This window comes from Orcinus orca, chromosome 14, assembly GCF_937001465.1.
Source record: "Orcinus orca chromosome 14, mOrcOrc1.1, whole genome shotgun sequence".
NCBI lineage: Eukaryota > Metazoa > Chordata > Mammalia > Artiodactyla > Delphinidae > Orcinus > Orcinus orca.
In genome coordinates this window covers 75,193,296-75,208,416 of record NC_064572.1, presented here as the reverse complement: position 1 = coordinate 75,208,416, position 15,121 = coordinate 75,193,296, and the positions used below count along the sequence as shown (strand labels likewise).

At 40.1% G+C, this 15,121-nt stretch overlaps 1 protein-coding gene across 2 annotated transcripts in view; it reads right to left on the bottom strand.

Moving 5' to 3' along the window:
- Positions 1-14,478, bottom strand: part of FHIP2A (FHF complex subunit HOOK interacting protein 2A) — a 36,117-nt gene extending 21,639 nt beyond the window's left edge. The window contains exons 1-4 of one of the 2 annotated variants that reach the window (XM_049697039.1): positions 14,058-14,478; positions 6,695-6,773; positions 2,181-2,350; positions 374-478 (exon numbers count right to left, since the gene is read on the bottom strand). In XM_049697039.1, the coding sequence (XP_049552996.1) occupies positions 374-478; positions 2,181-2,350; positions 6,695-6,773; positions 14,058-14,102 (399 nt within the window). In that variant the 5' untranslated portion in view covers positions 14,103-14,478. The remainder of the gene's footprint in view (positions 1-373; positions 479-2,180; positions 2,351-6,694; positions 6,774-14,057) is intronic. The other variant, XM_004265809.3, reaches the window with a different exon arrangement.
- Between the last annotated feature and the right edge of the window lie 643 nt (positions 14,479-15,121).

The following is a 15,121-nucleotide window of genomic DNA, read 5'->3' as shown; positions in this document are numbered from 1 at the left end:
ATTCACCTTCAGGATATTTAAAATTTTCAAATAATGCAAATACCTTGCATTTTTCAGAAAGAACACTATTTACAATCACCTCTATCAAAATACATTTGCTAGTCGTAGGTCTTTCAAATATGTTACTCTAAAAAATTAAGGGGTTATATAATAAACTCTCCTTGAGATGTCATGGAAATAGGTAAATGGTAAAATTAATGTATAAAATTTTAAAAGAGAAATATAAAGACATGAAGTGCATTTAATACATCGTCATGCATAAAGAAAGCTCGAGTATTTGCTAATTTGCATGTTATTTTAGAAAAACCATATAAAATTATTTCTATACGTAAAGAAGCGAACTAAAAAGTTTTGTGTAAAGGAAACAAAATACCTGCACTGGCCTATGCACGTTAATATGTGGAAGTAGTGGCTGCCGGATTTTCCCCAGAAGTTTGGTATAGAACACCAAAACCTGCTGTTTCATCCCCGGAGGACACTAGGGGTAGGAGAAAAGAAAAGCAAACAAGAAAAAAACAGACAACGCAAACATACTTACTCAAAAGCTTAAAAAATAGGAGAGGCAATGTACGTGAACATATTCCACCTTCAAAAATCAACGCAATTAGCCAGTTAATGACTTTATCAGAATAAAATTCTCCATCATATTATTACTGACTGGTATTGTATAAATAAAACCACATCTGGGACTATAATATAGCGTATGAGACCACAGGCTGATGTAATTACAAATAGCCTGGTGATAATGTGCCATGGAGACTGCAGTTTGGTTCAGGCAATGCCAACCTGTTTGTAGTCTAAACGCTAGGGTAACAGGAAACTCCCCAGCCAAAGCAAAGGCAGAATCTTACCGCTTACGCTAATGACAGGTAATCAATAACCTTCCATCATACACGTGTAGCAGTAATAAAGCCTTCTAACACATATGATGTAAATAAAGGAATCCTATGTATAAACTGCTGTGATTTATTCTAACAATGCTGTTCTAAATTAGTTGCAAAATTATTTACATTATGATTATTACAGGCAATGAATATTTAATAAATAAGTTTTGATAACATGCCAATTGTTTTAAATATTTGCTGAAAAGTAGGTAAACATGATGATTACTCATGTTGTAGATTAAGAGAATATGAGTTAACAAGGTTATACGTTCTATAGTTAACCTGCTTATTCTGCCTCAGATTTAAAATATAGTCACAAAAGAAGTATTTCCAAAACATCATCATAGACACGTTATCTGGAAATAGCATAAGCTATAATCTTAAGCACAATAATATCTTAAGATAGCAAATACCTTCAATTATTCAGGTGAAACACAATACTTACAATCACCAATATCAAACTAAATTTCCTAGTAGTATAATTACTAATATTTGCTCAAAAGTCAATTAATATTTGTTCAATATAATGTTGCATAACCCCTCTCTCCACAGAACAGGAAAAAGAAGGCAGGAGGGGAATGAATCGGAGGATGTTAGGGAGCAAACACGTTGCCTAGAAAATATAAATAGAATGAATTTAACCTAGAAATGAAATGGAGTATTACAGATTTAGTTAAAAGGAAACTGCCTTCAATACTACTTCATAATTCTATTTGGTGTTTAAACATGTCTATTAGTTTGGGGTTTTTCTAGTTTGATTTTCACATCATGTATTATAATAATTCACAGAACAGAACCACAGATTTTTAGAGCTGGGGGGGCCCCTTGGTGATCACCTCCTAGTTTTTAAAGAGGAGGAAGATTAACCAAAGAGACTTACTTGAAACTGGCTCCACTCGTCAGTAGAGTTAACGTCAGAATAATCAGTGACATTTTCTTTCAGGATTATGAAAAATACTTCCTAGTTTTGTAACCCAATTTGCACTGGGTTCCTACTCATTTCCTTTGATTCTGAGCGTCTGCACTTGAGTTTATTTTCACAAATGTTTACACTGTAATTCTAAGCAGCCTAAGTACCAGTTGTTGTCGAGAGCATTTGGGAGCTTCGCTATATCTATGCAAAGTCATGTTCACAGAAGCCATACAATTTTCTTTTTTTTCCACATACTGACTTGAATCCTGCCATACTTAACACACAACTCTACAATTAAACTTAGTGCTTGGCAGCTTCCTTATCTCTAAGACATGAACACATATATTACATGCCCAAGAACGTCACGTGGATTAGGAACTTACATCAGCTTTCCCTAAGGTATATAATGTTTCCAAGATCTTGTGATGAAGTAAATATTCCATACATGGCCCCGTCTCTCCAAATTCCCGTTCACTTTCTTCTTGTATCAAGATAACCAACATCTGTTCCAGATGAGATGGAATATTTGTATCTGTCACCGGGGCTTTATCATCTAAACAATAAAAACATTCATCAAATTTTCAAACATTTTTATCTGCATATTTGCACGTAAAATACTCTTTATATTTCCCTGTTCCTATTCAAACAGAAAAATCTGAACTACACACACTTAAGTGAGGCTTACATCTTACTCAAAAACAATCTATATTCTGAAAGATGGTCTATAAGCTAATATTCATGCAAAGTAATTCAGAAAAGGAGCCATTTATATGCGGAATGGGAACACGATCAGAAAAAATATAAGTAACATCAGAATTTTGTACCCACTTATAATTAAAAAAATTTTTTTTCAATTAGCCAGTTCAGAAGATCTAAACTTTAGGTCTCTTTATATAGAAACAGGTTGGCCGTGAATGTTAAGCTGAAAAACGTAGGATATGAGGAGAGGACAGGTTCTGTTTTTGATCACTGCTACACTGCTTTGTAACAATGTACTTACTGTCCCCAATTCATCTCCAGATTTGAAAACATGAGGACCCCAAAGAAAATCCCTCTATTAAAAATTTCTGACCTCTCCTCTCATTAGCAGATACCTACTCCCAAAGTAAAAGCTGCTTCTCAGGAGAATTCTTATAAAATATTGATTTTTCAAAATAAAAATTCATGGATACTTTTTATATATCGAAAACACATGGTTTTATTAACCTATCTTTATTACATAAGGGTTAAATTACTCTCAATAAAATGTGAAGTTTTATAGAATGTCTAAATACAAAATATATTAGGGAGTGACAAGTTCTTTTTTACGTCTCTATTTACGTCTCTATTCTCCTTCACTTAGTACTGCTACAGTTCATACTACACAATCCTGGTATACTATGTATCTGATGATTTAAAGCTTTGTCTGTGCATATGCACATGTATGTATTATATATACACACACACAGACCAAACGATAATACTAAAGCCTTATGGAGAAAACAATGGAAAGAGAAGAGTCACTCTTGTTCCCCAGGAGGACATATATGTACCAAATTTGATATAGTACGGGACAGTTGTTAAGAGCATGAGACCTGGAGTTGGACAACTTGAATTCAAATCTTGGCTCTGTCACTTTTAGCTGGATGACCTGGGCAAACTGTTTAAGCCTCAGCACCAACATCTATAAAATGGAGTTAATCAACACCAGTAAGTGCTGTCGTATGATTTCAACGAAATACTCTGTGTAAAGCCCAGTGCCTTAGAACATAGTAAGAATTCAAGAAATGTTAACTTATGATGTCTTAACTTCATATTCTTCTAAAATGAGTAGCCTAGGACTAATAAAAAAGTGTGTGATTTTATTTGAAATCTGCTTTTTAAAAATGTTTTTTCACCTGTTTTACTGCAGACTTTATATAAACATTCCAGGAAAGAATGAATATTTAAGCATGGTCTGATTACACTTATTTATGGAGAAAAATAATCAGAAAGACTGGTTTTTTTTGAGAAATAAATAAACCGTAAATTCAACTTGACAGGATTAAAATCCTAGCTCTCAAGAAGATCTAGCTTCTGCCGTCCACTCTCATCCCAAACCATGTTTAGATCCCTGTGCCTTTGCATAAGCTATTCCTTCTATCTGAAATGCCCTTCCCCTCCTTATCTACCTCAAAACCTACTGCTCATCCTTTAAAGCTCAGGTCAGACACTGCCTCCTATTTCTCCCTTCTTCCTTCTCTCTCTGTGCCTGATGCACCTTTTTGTCCATACTTTATTGTAGTGTACACACTTGTTTTTGCTACGAGACTGCAAAAAAATCATTTAAAGCAAGAACTCACAGGCTTTCCTGTAAAGCATTTCCTTAAGACCGTGGAGGGGTGAGAAATTCACAAGGGCTAAGAATAGTCATTTGAAAAGGCAGCTCCTCTCAAAAAACTTTTCTGTAGATCTGCTGTCTAAACATCCAAATTAAGGTAGAAATTATATTTTACACTTAAAGGTGTATATATAGATATAGATAGTCTGATTTTCACTTACTATACAAATATGAAGAATTCCTTTCTTTTAAAGAAGAATTATCTATGACCCCATCAGCTTATCAGATCAACTATTTTTTTTTCATGTTTCCTTGCAGTTAAAAAACATGTGTCCAATCTGCACATCCACTAGCATTTACCTATACATTCCTCAAAGGAGCCCATAGTGCTATGTAGCAAGGCTACTCTGTTTCCTTACTTCAGAGGTTGCCAAACTTCAGCTCATGGGACAAACCCAGGCTTGCCATCTGTTTTAATAAAGTTGTACTGGAACAAAAGAATGCCATTCTTTTATTTATTGTTGATGGCTGCTTTTGCACGATAACAGCAGAACTGAATAGTTGCGACAGAGACTGCATGGACTACAAAGCCTAAAATATTTACTATCTGACACTTCACAGAAAAATTTTGCCAACCTTTGACCTAATTTATTCACATTTCCCCATATTCACTCTTCAGTCTACTCACTAAGAAAAATTGAAGCAACCGGAAAATAACTTCCAAAGACTCCCTATACCATGTCTACCCCTTTCCTGAATTTACACCCGTATGTTCTTCTTTCTGCCTTAATGTTATAGATGAACTGTCCACACGTCGATGAAGGCTAAGCCTCCACTAATGCACTAGGATCCCACACCCCACTTGCCAACTTAAGGATACGGCTCAGAGATGATCTCATATGACTCTCGTACCCACCTGTCCTTCTCCACTACATCGTTCTAGTATGTTCCATCTTCACAAAAACTTTAAAACCCCCTCAATGCCACATCTCCCCCGTGGCTGCTGCTCCATTTCTCGGCCCCCCTTTCCACTAACACTCCTCAGGACAGCAGTCTTCACACACTGTCTCTATATGCTCTCTGTCCATTTCCTCTGAAACTTCCTCCAGTCAGGTCTCCTCTCTCTTCCTTGCTATTAAAAGAGCTCTTATCAAGACCACTAATGAGCTCCTCATGGCTGAATCCAATGACCGGTTCCCAGCCTTCATCAGCGTGACACCATTTGACACTTGGTTCCTTCTCTCCTCCTCCAGCTTCTAGGACACCATTCTCTCTTGGCTGTCTGCTACCGAACTGGCAAAAGCAAAATCTCCTTTGCTATCATTCTCATTTTCCCAATCTCTAAACACTGAGTTGCAAGGCCTTAGTTCCTGAACACTTTCCCTCTTCCGTCTATCCTTAGCTAACCCTAGATAATCTCACCCAGTCTCAAGGCTTTAAATCCTACTTACATGCCGATGAGTCTCAATTCCCTATGTCTAGTTTAGGCCTCTACCCTAAATTCCAGATTCCTATTTCCTACTGTCTGCTTGACATATCCAATTGCATATATAATGGGCGTCTCAGACTAAACATGTCCACAGTGCCTCACAAACCTGCTCCTCCAGCAGTCTCCCCATTCTCAGTGAGTGGCCCTCCTAGTTTTCCAACTGCCTAAGCCCCAACATTCGGAGTTATCCATGACTCTTACTCTCATACCCAATATTCAATGCACCAACAAAGCTTTCTTCAAAGTATACCCAGAGGACAGTCGCTTCTTACACCTCCACCCTAGTCTGAGCCACCGCCATCTCTCAGACCATTGCAATAGTCCCCTAACTGTTCTGCCAGCTTCACCTCTGCATACTTTCCATCTAATTTTCTCACAGAAGCCAAAGTGATTCCTTTAAAACAGATTATGTTACAGCTCTGCTCAAAACCCTCTGACGGCTTCCTGTCTTAGAGTAAAAGCCAAAGCCCTTACGATGGCTTACAAGGCCTTGTGTGAATCTGCACCCTCACCTGTCTTTTGTCATCTCCTCCCATTTCCCTCCTCGTCCACTTGCTCTAGCCACACTTCCTTGTGGTTCCTAGTACAAGCCAAGTGCTGCACGCTCCAGCTTCAGGGTTTGTGCGCTGGGCGCTCTCCTGGAACTTCTACCCCAGGTGCCCCCAGGCTTGCTTCCTCCTCCTTCAGACTTCAGCTCAGCAGTCACCTGGGGCAACAGGGCTTTCTCTGATCTTAAAGAGCCATCTGCCCCTGACCCCCACTCCCCAACACACACCTCTCTCCCTTTTAGCCTGCTTCATCGTCTCCTTAGCACTTATCATCGGACACACTATGTATACTTGTCTATTTATTGTTCGCTTCCTCCCAATCAATACATAAGCTCTGCTAGGACAGATTTTTGTCTCTTTGTTATATTTCCCAGTGCCTAGAACAATGCTTACACCTAGTAGGTGTTCAACAGATATACTTTTGAATGAATCTATGAGAGTAATTAAAAGTAAAATAAACTGTTTGTAAGTTTAATATAAAATAATTTTGAAAACTAGTTTGAAATGTATTTTAGCATTTCACAAATTTTCTTTTTAATTAATATTAGCTCTGTTTCTTACCCGAAGTCTCTATGTAGTAATGGGTAATTGCCTTCCAGTGATAAACAAAATCTTCTTGTAAAGGAAGAGAAGGTGCAAGCTACACAAACACAAACAAAAAAGACCACAGCAATTAAGAAAATGGCATTAAAAGTTTCCCATTAAGTATAACTCTGTATTTGTCTACTAATGATGCAAAAGCAGCATAAGAATAAGGGGTGAGCTTTAATTTGATTCTTTATGTCAATATCAAAGAGAAACAAAATGAGTCAAATCCAAGAAAGTAAAAATGATTTACTAAGAAATAGGACAAACACATTTATCAGCATTATTATTATATTATAGTATTGGGTATTTTTTCTACTCCCCGACACTAGTTACTATATATATGGCTTCAAAAGTAACAGCGTTACATGACAACACAATACTCTATTACTAAAGTATCAGTAAAATGGAATTATCGATAACCGGGGATCTTTGCACCTAGGACTTTGAAATGCAAGCCAGTAAAAAGGTTGCTATGTAATTAGTTACACATCACCAAAGTCAACCCTGTAATCAGATTAAAACTGTTCCGTATTTTCAATGACATACAGAAGTGAATCTTTTCTTTTTAAGTCTAGATTAGGCAGTGCATATTTTTAGCAAAATAACTACATGAACAAGACACTACCAATTTAAATTCCACAAAGTCAAAAATGTTTTACATTTTAATTTTGAAATTTACTTCAGAAGTTTTAAGACCAAAATTATATCCCTTCAGCCATCTCATAGCAAATTTACAAGTATTTCAAATGGGTGTTAAATGGATAGAAAAAGATTTGATGTACCTTCTAAAACATTTTCTTGTCCTTAAAAAGAGTGAAAGATAGAGAGAGAGAACTCTCTCTCAGTCCTAGTATCATCAATAAATTCTGGTCAGAAAGTACAGAGCTGACCCAGTTTTCTTAAGAACAAATAGGTTTCGGGCTTCCCTGGTGGTGCAGTGGTTAAGAATCTGCCTGCCAAAGCAGGGGACAGGGGTTTGAGCCCTGGTCAGGGAAGATCCCACATGCCGCAGAGCAATTAAGCCCGTGCGCCACAACTACTGAGCCTGCACTCTAGAGCCTGCGAGCCACAACTACTGAAGCCCATGCGTCTAGAGCCTATGCTCCGCAACAAGAGAAGCCACCACAACGAGAAGCCTGCGCAATGCAACGAAGATTAGCCCCTGCTTGCCACAATAAGAGAAAGCCCACGTGCAGCAAAGAAGACCCAACACAGCCAAAAATAAAATAAATAAATTTTAAAAAAAGAACAAATAGGTTTCTATTTTGGGAACCTAAACTATGGCAGCGTAATCGTCCATTTTCATATATTCATCTAAACAGATGACCTAAGAGGCCATGTCACTCCTATACTTCTACTTGCTCCATTTTGATTTCTTGGAGTCTCCTGCAGGGACCTCAAAGTTCAAAACCCTGTCAAAACAATTTCCAAACTCTTGAGCAAATTATAAACATTGGTCATGACGTCTTAAGTGTTTCAATCCAGAAGATGAACTGTACTTAGGAAGAAAATGGACCTGAAAAATTTTCAGCAACCATCAACATCGTAATGCTAGCTTTTTCATATGTGCATATTCATACCACTCTGAAGAGCACTGAATTAAGAAAATATAAATATTCATCTCATTTCCAAATAGAATGCTATGAAAAATTTTAAAAGACTTTAAGATCTTTAACAAAGGAGTTAAAACCTTTGGGATTGTACACTTCAAGAACATGGGGAAAGAAATAACTTGTAGGAGATTGAGAAAACAATTAAAAAGAAAAATAGGAAAGAAAGAATTAACTTGGGGAAATAATCTTCCTGAAATTTTTAGATTAAAAAGTCTGTTTTAATCAGCTACTTATTTTTAGAATCTTTCTCAAAACACATAAAATTTCTCTTGTTTTTTGGGCCTGGTTTTTTACACACCAACTTTATGTAGTGTTAACAATTATTATTAATTAATTATGTATTAACAATTGGGACAAACCCGAATGAAATTTGGTGTTTCAAAAAATGTACCTACTTTCTTATGTGTAAATATTATGACTTGTTAAATTTTTCCAAGGAAATTTCCAGGGCATATATGGAATTAAAGCATCCTTGTTCCACATTATTTCACCCACGGGATTTAACTCTATTTACAAGGAAAGTTACTAAATCAGAGGTCTTAAATGATTCGTGTCAGGGCCTTTGCTGTTTCAGTCAAATTCAAAGCAGGATGGTGTTGCTTACTTGTGAATCTCTTGCAGAAATTTGCTTTAAATAAGAAACCTATTTACGGAGACAGTGAAACAGTTCTAAGTTGCTAATAATTTAGTAACAATCTTGTTCAAACATGAATAAATTTTTTTATTTAAGTAAAACTTCCTAGTAAACTTGCCTCTTTCATTTCAAATTATAACATGCAAAATATATGCTTTATCATTACATAAAAACATTTACGCTCTGGGTTAAAAAAAAAAAAAGATGTGTGAATCAGCATGAGGGGATTCTAATTTGAGTTAACTTCTTACAATACAGAGATCAAATTTTTGAAAATTCATGCGATCGATCACTATCTCAACCAAAAACTGACCTGAATATCTAACTTGGATATTACTTTCTCTGAGAAGTCTTGCCAGACTTCCTGCCGAGGTTATAGTCCTTTCCAAACACTTTGTGGCACCCACTCCCTGACTGACTGCTCACTCTCTCCCAGCCCTTATCCCATGTTTGTAATTGTCGAGTTACCCATCTTCTCCACTAGATTGTAAACTCAATGAGTTTACAAAGATTTTATCATCTTGCTCATCACTGAATCCCCAGTTTCCAAGTCAATGATGGCAAATAGTAAGCATTCAGTACCATTTATTGAGTGAACAAACAGCAGTTGCTACCATTTAATGAGTAGTTATGTGCCAGACACAGTGCTACAAAGTTTACACTTACCATGTGCTCTTAAGTTCTCACAACAGACTCTAAGACCCTGAGTCATTAACTGATCTGCCCAAAGAAACACTACTTGTAATTAGAAACCTGGACTCTCTTTCTCCAAAATGCCTACCACACAAAAGGACCTACCTACATTGATAACTCAGATGAGAACTAGTGTTCTCAAAGCCACATCTGCAGTCTCACATGTATCATGAACATTCCATGCCCAGATCTTTTAAAATGCTTCTTCTCTGTAGCAACTTTCCAGACGCCCATCCTATCTTCTCTTCCTCTCCAAAGTCCAGCTCAAGTCTCACTTCCTCCAGGGAGCCTTCTGCAACTACTCCAACCCTAAGTGTTTACTCCCCTCCTCCTATAGAACTCACTGGCTGAACAATCATCCAGATAATAATAATAATAATGATTCACATTTATTAAGCACTTACTATGTGCCAGGCACTGCATTAAGCACTTCATATATACAATCTCATTCTAATTTTCACAACAATTCTATCAGATAGATACAATTATTTCCATTTTACAGTGAGAAATTGAAATGTACAAAGACTGAGTAACTTGTCTAGTGAAAAAGCAAGGGACACAGGCAAGCCTGGAACCCTGCTCTGACTGGCTCTAGCGGCTAGGCCACACTCTTGTGCACTGCTTGTACTTTAACCAGTGTTTTGTTTTGTCTCCCAATGTATTCTCACTGTGAACTCACACTGTGCCATGCTTTCTTGGTGGGCTCATAAAATATTTACTGAATGACTAAAGGACTAAAGTTAAAGATCACTTGTTGGAAAAGAATACACTTAAGAAAACACTACATATGTTCCATCTGATGTTTTGGGTTTTTTGGGGGTTTTTTTTGCGGTACGCGGGCCTCTCACTGTTGTGGTCTCTCCCGTTGCGGGCTCCGGACGCACAGGCTCAGCGGCCACGGCTCACGGGCCCAGCCGCTCCGCGGCATGTGGGATCTTCCCAGACTGGCGCATGAACCCGTGTCCCCTGCATCGGCAGGCGGACTCTCAACCACTGCGCCACCAGGGAAGCCCTCATCTTATGTTTTAATTCCTAGTGCAGAGTAGATTTTTAAGGAATTGCTGGTCCCAACAATCATCATTAACTCAAACTATAATTTAAAAAGAAAATGTTGCATTCAAATTCTGAAAGATGACTTCCATTGAATTAATTAGTTAAGGTAGATGAAACTTTCTTTCCTGACACTGCCCTTTATCCTCTTGGAATAAATCTGCCCTCAAGGATGGAACTGACTGGAATTTAAAAGGTATTAGTCCCTGGCAGATAACCTCACATAGACAAAGGCCCTTAACAAACGTTGAATTGTATGGAAGGTGTTTTATTTATCCTTTGGAGAAACTGTACTAAAATAATCCACCTCAGAACTACATGGGAGTCCTGATTTCAGACGTGTGACATGTGGCAACTGGCTAAAAGAACAGATTCATTTCATAACTCTTACTGACCAATCATTTGTATGCTGAGGGAAAACTGTCATTTCTGAAACAGGAGGCAAGAGTTACATTACAGTTTTTGTTTTTGATCAAGGTGTGAATTTCTCTCCTAAATTCAAAATGCAGTCTATCAGCTTAATAACACATCTTCAAATACTGATCTTTGAGAACATCTTAGTTGTATTTCATCCTTGTTAAGCTGGTAACAGGAAATGTGAAGAAACCGTTAATTAAACAATAAGGAAAACTCTACATTTAAACCCCATTTAAATGAATATTTACCTGGTTGACCCTAAAAAACCATTTGAACGCTGATCCAATTGAAACAAGAAACCTAGGGAGGGACTTCCCTGGTGACACAGTGGGTAAGAATCCACCTGCCAATGCAGGGGACACGGGTTCGATCCCTGGTCCAGGATGATCCCACATGCTGTGGAGCAACTAAGCCCGTGCGCCACAATTACTGAGCCTGCGCGCTCTAGAGTCCACGAGCCACAACAACTGAAGCCCCTGTGCCTAGAGCCCGTGCTCCACAGCAAGAGAAGCCACGGCAATGAGAAGCCCGCGCACCACAACAAAGAGTAGCTCCTGCTCGCTGCAACTAAAGAGAGCCCGCATGCAGCATCAAAGACCCGAGGCAACCAAAAATAAATTAATTAATTTTAAAAAAAAGGAAGAAAGAAACCTAGGAAGTAATAATACCAAAACGGTTGAGAAAACATTAGAGATTCACATAATGACACAACTGAAAAAAGGTCATGTCAGCATCTGCATATAGGATTATCTCCCATCTCTGTAGAATCCTGATAATTATGATAATTGCAATACTGTATCAGAAAATGCTAATTGGGCATACAAACTAAAAGGAGTACAGAGAAAAGCCAATGAAATAAACTGAGGAATGGTAAGATTAGTACACAGAAAAAAATGTCAAGCAAATAAAGAAAGAGAACTGAATAAATGTAAACCAATCTTGGGCTAGGAAAAAAATATATTCTTCAAATACCACAAAGGTGGCTTATTCAGCATTACATATGAGTTCATTCCCAAGAGAATGTTAAAAGGGGGGAAAAAAGTATGCCAAAATTTTTTCATAAGATTTAACCTCTTATCAAGGTAAACTGGGAAGTATCACAGCTGAAAACATTAATGCTAAGCAAATAAAAACATTACTTTTCTAAATGCAGGGCATTAACTCCTAAGACCAGGTGAATATAATCCATTCTTAACTTTTGCTCACTAACCTCAGCAAAGTAGAGAACCTGGATATTACAGAGCCAGAGTCAGACAATTTACATGGATAATCTGATAGATGCTAACACATACAGTCATAAAAAGATAACGCAGACAGAGAACACAGGCCTCTGGACAAAAATGAGTCTTTACTGGGAGAGCATGAAAGCCATCTTTCTTTCTCTAACTACTTATTTCTGTAAATATCAGCCTGAATTAGTAAAGAATATAAATAATGTAATAAACTTTTATTTCCAATTATCTCAGTATTTAGCTGTAGTGAGTGTTAAAAATTAAATGATTCTTGGTACTTTAAGTTAAGGAATAATATCAAATGTAAATATCGCTGTTTTTTTATAAATTTCAGTTAAATTCTTACAATAAGGTGCTGTAGACTGATTGTGTAGAAGCCAAGAAAGGAAAATTAAAAGTTGCCTTAAAGTCTAAAACTGTCATCTCCCTCATGAGTAATACTGCTCTTCATCTATGAAAAACCCTGTCTTGCTTGATTTGATACACTCATTTTCTCAAGAACTTGTAGTAGAGCTAAAATGACTCTTAAACATTTCCCACACAGCATTTAAAATAAAAATTGTATCGAAGTTTTGTTTCCATTACTGAGTTTTAAAAATCCATTTTATTTTTATCTGGCCATAAAAACTGTGCTATTGTAATTGGGTTTTGTTTTGTTTTTTCCATAAAGTTGTGTAGATTTGAATGTGTTGTATCACTCAAACTGAACATAGAAAGAGAATGACATTTTTAAAACTAGCAAAGTAACACTAGCAAAACTGCACTTATTATGAACTTCACAGGGTGCATTTTTCAATTTGGGCAATTCTGCCAGCATAAAATAAAGCAAAACAACCAGAGTAAAGCAACTCGACCCCTTTCACTGAAACAGCAGGAAGACATTTTCCTGTTAGTTACTTCTCTTTTATTAGTGTTAGGATATTTGAGTAATGTCTCCCTATGCTTGTGTCTAAAATCCTCAGAGGAGGGTACAATTGCAGGAAAAACGACGAGCGTCCAGGAAAGGAAGAGGTGAAAGGAAACAGATGGTCCCGGTGCTGTGTGAGGGCTTGGAAGCTGTCTAAAGCGCCCTCGACGAGACCCTCCAAACGCCTACTTCACATCAACCAGTAAGGTCCAGCTGAGTTCGGCCGCAAGGCCTGTGAAAGCAAGACCTGGCCAGACTACGAAACTGGGGTCGGGTGGGCTGCTTCCTCGCCAGAGCCGCGCCCCCGGCAAGAGCACCCCTTCCTGCCTCCCCACCCCCCAAAACAAAACAAACCCAAGCAGTGTTAGGCCGTTTCTTTTGTCTTGGTCAACGCTGACCACTTGAGGTTAACGGCCAGGGAGTCCGGGGGAGAGCCCTGTGGCCCTGTCAGGTGCTCCCCGACTCCCCTGTCCCCACCGGAGGAATCGGGTGACCCCCGACCCGGGCCGGGGGGCCGGTCCTGCCGGGGACCCCCGCCCACCCTCCTGAGCGAAGGAAAGGGCTCCACGCCGGCCCGGAGCAGGAAGGAGAGCAGGGGGTCCGCTCGGAGCCAGGCCCGAGGCCCCGGCGCCCGCACGACCCCGCGGCGCCCGCCCCGGGCCTCGCCCCTCCGCGGGGCCGGGGACGCCGAGGGCCGGGCCGAGGCCGCCGGGCTCTCCCGGGGCCGGCGGGGGAGCGTAGGCCGGCCGCCATCCCCGGCCTGTCGTGCGCCCGCAGCCCGAGGCCTTACCGCCTCCACGGCGTGCTGCAGGATGGAGGTGAACTTGGAGAACATCCTGTCCCGGGACTGCAGCAGCCTCTCCCGGGACGACCTGGAGAGCTCCTCGATCCGCCGCCGCCGCCCCTGCTGCGGCTGCCGGGGCCGCTCCAGAGTGAAGGCCGGTGCGGGGCGGGGAGGACGAGCAGAGGGCCGAGGCGGGCCCGGCCCGGCCGCTTCGGGTGTGTGCGGGCGGCGAGGCGGCTCCGGCGGGCGCTGCGACGTGGCGGGCGGTGAGAAGGGCGTTCCAGGCGGACTCCGGGCCCGCGACACTCCGGCGGCGGCTGCGGCGGCGGCTCCCGCTCGGACACGGTGGCAGCTCGGCTCGGGTTCCTTCCGCCCGCTCTGCCCGCCGCGGCCTCCAGGGGGCGCCGCCGCGGCCCGGGGGTGGGGCGCCCAGCCAAGCCAGGCCGGCCCTGCGCCACGGGGGCCACACGCCGCGGGGGCGGGAGAGGCACAGAGAGGCCGCGGCCTGCCTGGGGCGGGAGTCGGGCCTGGGCGCAGCCGCCTCCCTCTTACGGCGACGCGGTCATTCTTACGTCTTAAAAATTCGGCCGTTCTCATTCACTTTGTTTCTCCGATGGAAGTTAACATGCCGATTTTGTATGAAACCGTAGACATGTATGTATATAAAATTCAGAGGTTCTTCTTTTAAGGGCAGATTTGCAAGACCGGTAAGAAAAAGCACAGTATTCCCAAGGCAAACAGGAACCGTGGGTTTAAATGCTAAGAATTAGAACAAATCCACTAATGCAGATGAAATGGCTTTGCTAACTGTAAATCTTTATTATTATTTTTATTGTTGTTGTCGTTGTTATTATTTTATTTAGTTATTTATTTATTCAACATTAAAACAGGAAGCCCCAGATGGACAAATGGTAAGATGATTCAGTTATTAATTTGTAACATGTTTGATAGTTAGAAAATGCATTCAGTATAGCATTTTCTATTCAGCTTATCAGTTGATACTGGGAAACATCAGTGAGGGAAAAGAATCAGAAGGGTTTCTAGGAAATGCACAGGACAGATAAGTGGAG